Source organism: Microtus oregoni, unplaced genomic scaffold (genome assembly GCF_018167655.1).
Source record: "Microtus oregoni isolate MIOR12 unplaced genomic scaffold, Mior012 000036F_ref0000092, whole genome shotgun sequence".
In the NCBI taxonomy this organism is placed as follows: Eukaryota; Metazoa; Chordata; class Mammalia; order Rodentia; family Cricetidae; genus Microtus; species Microtus oregoni.
Window position 1 is genome coordinate 20469267 of NW_024543095.1, and position 12722 is coordinate 20481988.

Below are 12722 nucleotides of genomic sequence, written 5' to 3' on the forward strand. Positions count from 1 at the left end.
TAAAGCAGACAAGAGAAAATCCACAGTCTGTAGAAAAAGCAAAGCAAAAACCACATTCTGTCGACCAAAGGTTTCCCAATATTGAATTACTTTCAGATAGGAAGTAGGGGATGAGGGGAAGCAAGAGGACTTTGAGGAAGTGAGGGGTAACTTCATTCTGCCCTGTGGCCCCTGCAACAGCTGAGTGATCCGGTCTGGGAACAAAGGCAGGGTGCTAGAACTGGAGCAGACACTGAGGGTCAGGCCAGCAGCGTCTGGAAGAAAAAAGCTCTGAAAAGCTGTGGAAAATTACTCTGTCACCTTCTCTTGACTCCATGAGCTTACATTAAATCACCTGGCCCAAGGGATCTGACTGCAAAAGGAAGCAAATCAGTGAGATGAGGGATTCTGACAAAATAAAAGTCATAGCAATGCACAGTACACAATGCCTAATGTTTCTGTTACATGAGTGCAGGTGGAAAAACGCCCCTGCTCCTTGCTAGGTGCCTGGTATCCTTCTTTGATCTCAGATCAACCTTAGGAGTCAGATCTGATGATCTCCTCCTCAGAGATGAGGAGTCTGAGGGAGTGACAGGATGCACCTACTCTGGGTTCAAGGCCAGCAACTGCATTTTCAAACTGCATGCCTTTTTATAGGGTCAACTTCATTTTTTTGCATCAATTATTAATTCTGAAACCTGAATTAGTAAAAGAGATGTGTTAAGTACAGTGAAGGCCTTGGGCAATCATTTAATGCTGAGGCTGAGGGTACATCCTAAGAGAGACTTCAGATCAGATCTTAAGAAACATTAGAAATGGTTTCTGGTTTAGGAACCAGAAAACTTTAGGGAGAGGAGGCTTAAAATGACCCCAAAGAACAGGAAGGATGTGAGGGCAGAGTGGGAGGGGTAGGAGAACCCAGGCAGAGGAACAGCATGGATGAGACCCTAGACAGGGACAGGCAGAGAATAAAGGAGATTGGGCACTTGAGAGTTTTGAGACCCAAATGGATGCTGAAAAGCAGTAAGACGAGAAAGTCAGCTTATGTAAGGTTGCAGTGCCAATTGGATGTTTGATTAGATTTTCTTTGTTTTCCATTTCCCTCCCTTTTATTATTGGCAGAGTACATTTTCTCTGATTTGTATGCATTGAAAAGACAGGTATTTGTAAGAAGGACACTGTAGTGGTTAGAACAGCCCTCTTAAGTCTCTTGCAGTGGTGTGAGGAAAAGTTTGGAGAAGGGAAAGAACAGAGGCCCTCAGACCAGTGGTGAGGCAGAGGCAGGTGTTCTGGGCAAAGCTATGCCCTGAGGGTCCTGCATCCCTAACTACTGAGCTACTTTGGGCTGGGGGATCCTTCCTTATTAAGGACTTCCCTGATCACTGTAGGCATTTTTGTAATTGCTGGTTCTCAGATATTAAATATGACCATTACTTAATAACAAACAAAACCAGGCCCATTAACTTCCAAATCCCTTCTATCCAAAGACTAGAAACTTCGAGGCCTTCAATTAGCAGGAAAGAAAAAGGGAATTACAGAATTGATTAGTTTATCTGACTTCAAACAGTATTAGAGCTTGTTTTCATGGGGGAGAGGAAGATTAGTTTCAGTGGTGATTCTCTGGTTTCTGAGATAATGTAATCGAGAGACAACCAAAAGAAACAGTATCAGAAGTGGGCTCAGGGACCACTGGATGCTCAAAACCCAAGGTTTAGCCGGGCGATGGTGGCGCATGCCTTTAATCCCAGCACTCGGGAGGCAGAGGCAGGCGGATCTCTGTGAGTTTGAGACCAAACTTGTCTACAGAGCTAGTTCAAGGACAGGCTCCAAAGCCACAGAGAAACCCTGTCTCAAAAAACAAAACAAAACAAAAAAACCCCCAAGGCTTCCATCCTGAAGTCAGACTTTCTCTGGCAAACAAATACTTGAAACATTTTATCTGAAAAATACATAAAAGACGTAGTCCCTAAGCCCTGCCATGTAAGGGACCCCTGCCAAGTAGAGAACTCTAATTCTCATTTATATTCTTGTTGCTACCACGATTCAGTTCCTCTTCTGTAGCCAAACTGCTTACAATCAGCATCTCTGGTGACGGTAGCACTGTTGGTGAACTCTGCTAAATTCAATATGACAATTATTTTTGTCAAAGTCTAATAATATTTGAGTCTAAATGAATCATGCCTTGATTTACTATAATCAAAATGTCTTAACCTGTAGGATCAAAAGTCATTATAGTTTGTGTCTATTCCATTATGCTTTAGTTTTCTTAGATATAGTCATTTCTTATTGAATTAATTAACGTTAGTCAGCTGAATAGCATCTATTGACTTCTAATACCAACACGACAAATCACTGCAACACATTTCAATTTAGCAATTACACAGCTGCCTTGCGATTTGAGGATGGATAAAAACATAAGAAGATTGGTCATCCTGAAACAAGTACTTGACTGTAGTATATTTTTTCTTAGTCACATGATATCCCAGGATGACCCAGAACTTGCTATGAAGCCCAAGAGGGCTTTGAATTCACAATCTTCCTGCCTCTGCCTCTGCCTCATGAGTGCTAGAATCACAGGCACCTTTGTTTTTTTGTGTTTGTTTCTCAAGAGAGAGTTTCTCTGTGTAGTCCCGCCTGTCCCGGAATGTGCTCTGTAGGCCAGGCTGGCCTCAGACTTAGAAACCTGCCTGCCTCTGTCTCCCAAGTGCTGGGACTAAAGGCACAAGCCACCACCACCCCGCCACAGGCATCTTTTAAATAAAACTTTCTTATTATTTCTGGATGAGGAGGGCTGTCCATCCTTACTAAAAATCCTAGTGTAGGGCTCTCCTCAGTTACTGGGTTAGCCTTCTAAGGGGTCATCCCTCATAATGCAACTTCCATGTAAGTACTAAGCCTGTCCTCCCCAATGTCATCCATGACCTGCCAATGACCAAGTAGACTCACTCCTAATTATAAACAGTGCCACAAGTCTTTGAGTAAGTCTTACATAACAGATTATTCCTTACCAGACTCGAGTCTTTAAAATATGACTGTTCTCTAGGGTGTCACTCCTGGGCCACAGGTCTTTACAGTGTACGGGTAGTTTTGGGGTAACCTCACACATTTTCAAGGCTCTAACTATCACCCCATCGATCATGGTTGTCAATTCTCTCTCTAGCTATTACCTTCTTCAAGAACCCCAAACCCATACACACAAAAGCACCCTAGTTATACTTGGACATCTCAGAGGCACCCCTAATTAAATTCCATCTGCTCAAGCCACACCCACAGAATTGCTTTGGAACAGGAAGATGGCAGCCTCTGTCTTTGTTACTTGGGGTATGGCATGATTTTAGAAAGAAAGACACATTTTGAGAATGCTATTTTGAAAGAGATGGTTCTAAGAAACCCTGAGAATGTCAAACTTACTTGAAAATTTCCATACTGGATCAATGGTAGTGATATTGTGGGGGCCGTTTGCGATTTTGTTGTTGTTGCTGTTGTTTGTTTTTTACTCCAAAAGTAACCAAAAGGTGCCCTCTATGTTATTACAAAATTCTTGTGGAATATATTATTTTATCATCTGTCAACTTAAGGTTATCACATAACCGACATTGCTTGCATATGTAATATGAGCAAAGGCACAACAAATAAAACTAAGGGCTTAGAGGCTGCGAATGTTTTCTCTATGATTCAAAAATCATAGAGGGATTTTCGGTTCTCAGCCATCCACCTGAGTTCAAATCCCTATTCCTTAACTTGGTGGGTATGATTTTAGTTACTTCACCTCCCTCAGCCTCGCTTCTAGTTTGTCATTAATCTTTTCGGGCTGCAGGAAGTATTGTAGTAGATAACTCACGCTAATTAGCTTAAAATTATACTTCTAACACGCCTTCACCCTTTGTTTTCACGGTCTGCTCTTGTGCTTACTGTCCTCTAGAACTTATCAGACAGGACTGTGAGTAAAACACTTGGCTTAGGAGACCCATCTTTCTCCTTTCAATAAGTTAGATTACTACGAGTACAAATACCTTTTTATCTCTGAAGCTTGGCTTTTGTGAATAGAGATAAGCGGTTGAGTCATGCAGGGAAAATGTGATAACTCACTTTAGAAACAGACACACATCCACGGGAAAACACAGTTCAAATGCCAAGAATTACAGATTTGGTACAGAAACTTCGGGAGTTTTGAGTTTACCCATATGCTGCTGGTAAAGTCAGCACCGTGACCGACGGAGGCTCGTAAATTTACACAAAAGGACGCTATGCCCTTAGTTTGTGAGTTGGTGCTAGAATTCGGCATAGAGACGGGAGGTTAGAGTGAAAAAGACATTGAAAAGTGAGGCCTTTAGCTAGTAGTATCTTATGTTTCCTATTTGTAAATCAGCATATATTGAAAGGACAGCATCCACTATCTAGGACAGCCAAAGGGAAAACAATAAGAGACCGTATATGAGAGTGCTCTAGAAATTAGCATGCCTTGTAAATTGCTGTTACTATATTTTTGTTCTTATAGTAACAGCTATTATGTACTAGATATTCATAATGAACTGCTCTAGCTTGGCTCCCTCTAGAAAAGAAAATAACACATAAATTGTAAAAAAATCGAATTATTTGAACTTGTGTTTACATTATCTTATAAGTTCACATACTAAACTTTTATTGAATTTCAAAAATTAAAATAGGTAAAATAGATAAAAAATTACTTTGGTGCCTCAGAAGGATGTTACTAGTTGTAGAAATAAAACAAACAAGCAAACAAATATTTAGTCAAATATCTAAAGCATGAAAATAGGTTCCAAAATTTACTACAGTGTTTATTTATTCTTAGATATCATGAATGTTTTAAAGAGGCCACTCAAAGAAAGATAATCAGATAATGAAGTGGGTGCCTAGCTCTGTCAATAGTCAGGTAATGCTTGTGATATGTAATTATATATTAATAAAGCAGTTTAAGTGTATCACAGGTAGAAAAGGGACCTTTTGGTAGATATTTCCTCTCAAGCTTGTTTTGACCACACAAATAAAATATATTAAATATTTATCTAAAATCAAAGAATATTGATCCCTTGATACTAGAATAGGATACTTGTACTTGGATATAAAAAATTGTTGACATAGTAAGCTCTATAATTTTTGTAGAGAGTTTGTCTCAGATTTCCATTCCAATTATGATTACATCATAAGTTCAAACAAAGTCTGAGCATTAGCTGTCTGGTGGAATTTGAGGACAGGTCCTTACAGCTGTCCCTCATCAGAGACCTCTGGAGTGCACAGCTGGAAGGGACACCGGAAATCTCCATCCTAGGCTTATCGGTCTGCAACTTGAGCACCAGGTACAGGAAGAGACTGGCTTCTCCACGCTCACACCCATCCTCCCTCCTCCTCCTCCTCTATTCTTTGCACTCTTTCTTTTCCTTTCATCAGATCTTATGTAACTAAGCTGGCTTTCAAATCTGCCCTGCCGCCCAGGTTGCCATTCAACTCACAATCCGCCCGTCTCAGCCTCTCAAGAGCCGGGACTATAAAGCATGCCTCTATGCCCAATTAGACAACATTTTTATGTAAGTTCTTTTCAGAATGTGCGCAATATACCATTTCTAGATATTTTTCATATAGAATCAGGCCTGGAAAAGGAAACCGGATCTCTTACTTTACTCCAGTTTCCGACAATCCAGTATGCAGGGCTGTGGTCCTTCATCAGCTGCTTGTAGTTGGAAGCATTTAGCAGAAATCCCTCAGCAATCAGACTAGATGCATCTTCCTCAGTCAGGACAGGCCCAGAGCCTTGGGCTGGATTTGTATCATTTGGCAATGCCAAGTGGTCATGGTTTTCTAATTTTTCTGAGGGTGTTGGCTCGTGGCCTCCTCCAAGAGGGAGTGAAATGTTTCTTGTTTTTTCAGTGATTACCCCCTCAGCTCTAGGTGTCTCATTTTTAAGGGACCAGTCAGGTAGCAAGCCTTCCGTCATTGTACTGAAGGGAGGCCATGAGGTCTCTTCGCCGACATAAGATGTTGGTGGAGGTTCAAGTGGTACTTCTGCCTTCCTCTCCATGGGTGACTCATGTTCAGGTGCTCTGACCTTGTTCCATATTACAGAGTGGTTTTCATCCTTGTTCATAGACTGGTCACTGTCTTCCCCTGAGCCGCTGTGTACCTCCACTTCTGGATCTGGGGTCAAGGTATCATAAAATGGAGTTACTTGCCAAGTCACAGCATGGCTAGATGATAAACCAGAATCACTCGTGGTTGTCCCAAGGTCTCCCTCTGAAGTAGGACCTATAGCTGAGCTAGAAACATTTTCGTCATCTGGCTGGATACTCATAGACCAGGATGTGAGGGGAGTCTGGGAAGGACTTCCAGAGGAAGTAGGGAAGTAGGGGTCATCTTTAGTCTCGGATGAACTCTTCTGCCATGCTGTCTCATCTGGTTCTTCAGATGCTACAGTGGGGCTGTGGCTGCTGATTGCTGCGGTGCTTCTGCTGACAGACTCAGGCACCGTGGATGTGGACAGTGGCGTGGGCCTGGGCGTAGGTGCCGGGATGGGCCTGAAGGGGTCGTCCTCTGATATTGGTTGGCCTTTCCCACCGGAACCTACATCTTTCTTGAGTTTCAGAACTCTGCGGCTGGATGGGCACTGCTGCAGGCCACACAGAGCTCGGCTGTTGGGTTTCCGTGTCTTGTCACAAGGTTCGTTATTGTTCTTGGCACACGTGACGCTGCGCGTCCGCACTCCACCGCCACAGGAAACAGAGCACTGGGGAAGAGAGACAGGCGTTAGTTTAGTGGGGAAAGATGCCTGACTTCTACGGTAATGCCCAGTGGTGATGAATTGTGCAACTAATGTTCTATCTCCATTTGGCTTCTTTGCTTTTAGGTTTACAACTTCTTCTGGAGATCAGCCATCCCATGACCAACCTGAAGAAAAACCATGACACAGGCAAACTGAGGGCTCTTTGGGTTAAAACCTGGGCACTACAATCTACAAAGAGTGCAATGAGCTACATCATTCACAGGGTCTCTTTAAGAGCAGGGGAGATTATTACTTCTTTCTAAGGGCTACGATGCTATTAAATAAAAACAAAATATTGTCAGATTTGCAGGATTGTACTAAACGAGTTATATCAAAGCTTTTATATTTAGAAAATAATAATTAGAATTCATATAGTGTCTCCCAGGTGTCACAATCATTTATCTATGGCAGATAGAATTACATGAAAAGATAGATAATCACCATTCTCAAATACACTTATGTTCTAAGTTTTTTTCTGAACTTGAAAAATGAGAAGTTAATCAAAGGTACAAAATATCCTTTCTCAAAGAATTAGGTCCTTCCATCAGTGTGACATTAATTCGCACACTGAGAATGTGGCATATCTCCCACCCCAGTTTCGTTTTACATTTCTGAAGGTTTGCTGAATCACAAGTATCTTTATTGCCTTTGTGGGGATTTGGACAGGGTGCTCCATCCTCAGAGTTTAGTGTAAAACCTGTTTCATCCAGCTCTACAGCTGCTAAGCATACATAGTTTTTATGTAACATAGGAAAATGATGTACTTTGAAAGATCCATACTTTTACCAAACTGCTTCATTTTTACTTTTCCTAACGACGTATTTTTTTTTTTCAACCAACAAGTTCCTGTCGCTAGTACAGGAATATGGGCTACTCAAGTCCCTTTGCTGTCCATTTTACATTGATTGATATTCTCTATCTTGTGTCCTTGAAGTCAAAGCAGATTTCCTCAGGGTATGCCTGCACAATACTCCGTGGATTTCACAGAGCCTCATAGCCATTATCCTCTGTGATATTTGCAACATCTCTGCAAGATTTACAAGGCAGGGGTGATTCTTTCTCCCTCTGCAGGAGAGGAGCCAAAGGCTCCAGAGCTCACTTGGAAGGCTGCAGGTCAGCCTCTGTAAAAGTCACGTGTATTAGCATGCTTTCTCTTTTTGCACCAAAGCCCAGGGCAACACAGACATAGACTTTGCTTAGTGGCCTGCCCACTTTTAATGTTAGAAGAATAACTGAAAGGCTGGGTGTTTCTTTTTCATACTTATATGCCCGGAGAATTCTTAAGATATTTGATCACTGTATGCACTTGTTAAGTGTTTATTAGGTGGTGGAAAAACAAAAATGGGGAAATTGTTACCTATAGGCTTATGCATTCTTTGTTTTCTTTCCAACAATCATTAGAATATATAACAATATAAGGAGTTTCTTCTGTGTCGTCCCTAAGCTTATGGGTTATTTTGGTTTGTAAGACGAGTTCTAATGTCTGTGGGGGCTTGAAAATGCAAAATGCACTTCATTTTTTTAACTGAAAAAAAAACCCGTTGAAGTGTGTGTGTGCTCTGTTTTCACCATATTGAATTATGGGAAAAAGAAATAACTGCAAAAAATTATTACCTATAAGCTTAAGAATATTTTTTTTTTAGCTTAAGTTCCTTGCTTCCTTAAGTGCTATCGGGGTAAAAAAATCTCTTACTCTATTTTGTTTCAATCAAACACAAGCACATGCATTTTTGATCTACTCCATCTTAAAATATCAAAATCAATATGTAAAAAAATAGAAGAGTGGTGAACATATTTTATTGCTTTTATTGAGCTATATATTTTCTCTACTCCATTCCCTTCCTTCCAAATCCCCTTCTATGTTCTCCCAATGTCCCCATGCTCCCAATTTACTCAGAAAATCTTGTCTTTTTCTACTTCCCATGTAGATTAGATCCATGTATGTCATTCTTAGTGTCTTCTTTGTTGTTTAGGTTCTCTGGGATTGTGAATTGTTGGCTGGCTTCTCTTTGCTTTATGACTAATAGCCACTTATGACTGAGTACATATTTGTCTTTCTGAGTCTGGATTACCTCACTCAATATGATGTTTTCTAGATCCATCCATTTGCCTGCAAATTTCAAGATGTCATTTTTTTCCCACGGTGTAGTACTCCATTGTGTACCACACTTTCTTTATCTATTTGTCGATCAAGGGGTATTTAGGTTGTTTCCAGGTTCTGGATATGACAAACAATGCTGCTATGAACAGAGTTGAGCACATGCCCTTGTGGTACGATTGAGCATCCTTTAAGTATATACCCAAAAGTGGTAATACTGGGACTTGAGGAAGGCTGTTTCCTAATTTTCTGAGAAATCACCACAATGACATCCAAAGGGGTTGTACCAGTTTGCATTCTCACTAGCAATGCAAAAGTGTTCCCTTTATCCCAAATCCTTTCCAGCATAGGCTGTTATCAGTGTTTTTGATTTTGGCCATTCTGACAGGTATACATGCAATCTCAGAGTTGTTTTGATTTTCATTTCTCTGATGGCTAAGGATGTTGAGCATTTCCTTAAGTGTCTTTCGGCCATTTTTAGATCCATCTCTCATGAATTCTCTGTTTAGGTCTGTACCCCATTTTTTATTGAATTATTTGTTTTTTTGTTTTTTTTTTTTTGATGACCAATTTCTTGAGTTCTTTGTATATTTTGGAGATCAGCCCTCTGTCTGATGTGGGGGTTGGTGAAGATCTTTTCCCATCCTGTAGGCTGTCATTTTGTCTTTTGACTGTGTTATTTGCTTTGCAGAAGCTTCCCAGTTTCAGGAAGTCCCGTTTAGAAATTGTTTCTCTCAGTGTCTATGCCACTGGGTTATATTTAGGAAGTGATCTCCTGTGCCAGTACGTTCAAGTGTAGTTCCCTCTTTCTTTTCTATGAGGTTCAGTGTGGTCGGTTTTATGTTGAGGTCTTCAATCCATTTGGATTTCAGTTTTGTACATGGTGATAGATATAGGTCTATTTTCATTCTTCTACATGTTGATATCCAGTTATGCCCGCACCATTTGTTAAATATGCTTTCTTTTTTCCATTTGATTTTTTTTTTGCTTCTTGGTCAAAAACCAGGTGTTTGAAGATTTGTGGATTAATATCTGGGTCTTCGATTTGGTTGGTCCTCCTGTCTGTTTTTATGCCAATACCAGGCTGTTTTCAGTACGGTAGCTTTGTAGTAGAGTTTGAAGTCAGGAATTGTGATACCTCCAGAAGTTCTGTTATTGTACAGGATTGTTTTGGTTATCCTGGGATTTTTGCTTTTCCATATGAAGTTGAGTACCGTTCTTTCGAGGTCTGTGAAGAATTTTGCTGGGATAAAGTTTTGTCTAAATTGTTGATTTTCAGCTCTCATCTAGTTCTCCTTGATGAGTTTGCTTCTTTTTGTTCTAAAGTTTTCAAATGTTCTGTTAATTCACTAGTGTGGGATTTTTCCAGTTTCTTTATGTAGGCATTTAGGGCTATGAACTTTCCTCTTAATACTGTTTTCATTGTGTCCCATAAATTTAGGTATGTTGTATGGTTGTTTTTATTGAATTTTAGGAAGTCTTTAATTTCTTTCTTTATTTCTCCTTGACCTATTGGTGACTCAGGTGAGCACTGATTAATTTCCATGTGTTTGTGGGCTTTCTGTAATTAGTATTGCTGTTGACTTCTAGTTTTAAACTAGGTGATCTGATAAGATACATGGGGCTATTCCATTTTTTTTTTGTATCTGTTGAGGTTTGCTTTGCTACCTAGTATGTGGTCAATTTTTGAGAAGGTTCCATGAGGTGCTGAGAAAAAGGTATATTCTTTTATGATTGGATGGAATATTCTATAGATGTCTGTTAAGTCCATTTGAATAATAACATCTGTTAGTTCCTTTATTTCTATGTTAAATTTCTGTCTGACTAACCTGTCCAGTGCTGAGAGTGGAATGTTGAAGTCTCCCACTATTTGTGTGTGGGATTTAATATGTGATTTAAAGCTTTAACAGCTGAAACCTTACATATGAGGGTGCCCTTGTATCCAGGGCATAGATGTTCAGTATTGAAATTTCCTCTTGGTGGATTTTTCCAGTGACACGTGTGAAATGTCCTTATTTGTCTCTTTTGATTGATTTTAGTTTGAAGGCTATTTTGTTAGATATTAAAATAGCTATGCCTGCTTGTTTCTTAGGTCCATTTGATTGGATTTTTTTCCCCCAACCCTTTACCCTGAGGTGATGTCTATCTTTGAGGTTGAGGTGTGTTTCTTGTATGTAGCAGAAAAATGAATTATATTTTCTTATCCAATCTGTTAGCCTGTGTCTTTTTATAGGTGAGTTGAGTCCATTTATATTAAGAGATATTAAAGACCAGTGATTGCTAGTTCCTGTTATTTTAGTTTTTGCTGTTGGTGATGTTATTGTGTATGTTTTCCCCTTCTTTGGGATTTGCTTCTGTGAGATCATCTATTATCCATGTTGTTGTGGATATAGCTAAATTCCATGGGTTGGAGTTTTCCTTTTAGTACTTTGTGTATGGCTGAATTTGGGACTAGGTATTGGTTGAATCTGGTTCTGTCATGAAATATCTTGTGTTGTTCATCTATGGTGATTGTAGATTAGGCTGGGTATAGTAGTCTGGGCTGGCATCTGTGGTCTCTTAATGTCTGCATAAGGCTTTACCAGGACTTCTGGCTATTATTGTTTCCATTGAGAAATCAAGTGTAATTCTGAGAGATCTTCCTTTATATGTTACTTCGCATTTTCCTTTGTAGTTCTTAATACTCTTTCTAAATTCTTTATGTTTAGCATTTTGATTCTTATGTGGCAAGTGGACTTTTTTTTTGTCCAGTCTATTTGGTTTTCTGTAAGATTCTTGTGTCTTCATATGCATATTTTTCTTTAGGTTGGAAAAGTTTTCTTCTATGATTTTGTTGAATATATTTTCTGTGCTTTTAAGTTGGACTTCTTTTCATTCTTCTATTTTTTTATTATTCTCGGGTTTGGTCTTTTCATGGTGTCCCATATTTCCTGGATATTTTGTGTTGAGCTTTTTTTGGGGGATTTAACATTTTCTTTGACCAACGAGTCTATTTTCTCTATTATATCTTCAATGCTTGAGCTTCTCTCTTCCATCTCTTTTATTCTGGTGTTTTTGCCTGCATTTATGGTTCCCATATTTTCTGTTTCCAGAATTCCCTTGGTTTGTCTTTTCTTTATTGTCTCTATTTTAGTTTTCAAGCCTTGAATCATTTCTTTCACCTGTTTGATTGCCTTCTTCTTGGTTTTCTTTAAGGGATTTGTTGATTTATACTAATTTTTTGTTTGTCTTTTCCTCCATTTCTTTGAGAGAATTTTTCATTTCCTCCTTAAGGGCCTCAAACATTCCCCTAAAGTTATTTTTTAGTTCACTTACTTCTGCTTCATCTGTATTGAGGTGTTCAAGTCTTTCTGTTTTAGAGCCACGAGTTTCTGTGGGTGTCGTGTTGCTCTTTGTGGTATTGAGTGTGTTCTTACCTTGTCTACCCATCTATTCCTCTGATTGATGTAGTTGCGGCCATTTCTCTGGTAATCACTCTTCCAGGTGCCAGTGGATCCAAGGTTCAGATGAATGTTCCTCATGTTGGAGTCAGGGCCATGGTTCCAGTCACTCTGGAGGTCCCTTGGTGCTCCTGGGGGTCACTCTGTACTCCCAGAAGTTGTTTGGGCCTGTTCCCATGGAGGATGCTTGCTCAGGCCAGCTTCTGTAAAGGTCGCTGGCTCAGGCCTGGACCTGCCAAGACAGTTTGCTCAGGTCTGCTCCCATGGAAGTCGCTGGCCCGGACCTGCTTCAGAGGAGATTGCTGGCTTGGGCCTGGTCCTGTGGTGGCTGCTGAATTGGGCCTGCTGTGTTGGAGATTGCTGGCTTGGGACTGTTCCCATGGCTGTCTCAGTCTGTGGCCTGTTCCCACAGAGGTCACTGGCCTGGGTC

At 40.2% G+C, this 12722-nt stretch overlaps 1 protein-coding gene across 1 annotated transcript in view; it reads right to left on the reverse strand.

Moving 5' to 3' along the window:
* Positions 1-12722, reverse strand: part of Adamts12 (ADAM metallopeptidase with thrombospondin type 1 motif 12) — a 224793-nt gene that overhangs the window by 20290 nt on the left and 191781 nt on the right. Inside the window, exon 19 of the mRNA XM_041631217.1 lies at positions 5615-6718. Within this exon, the coding sequence (XP_041487151.1) occupies positions 5615-6718 (1104 nt within the window). The remainder of the gene's footprint in view (positions 1-5614; positions 6719-12722) is intronic.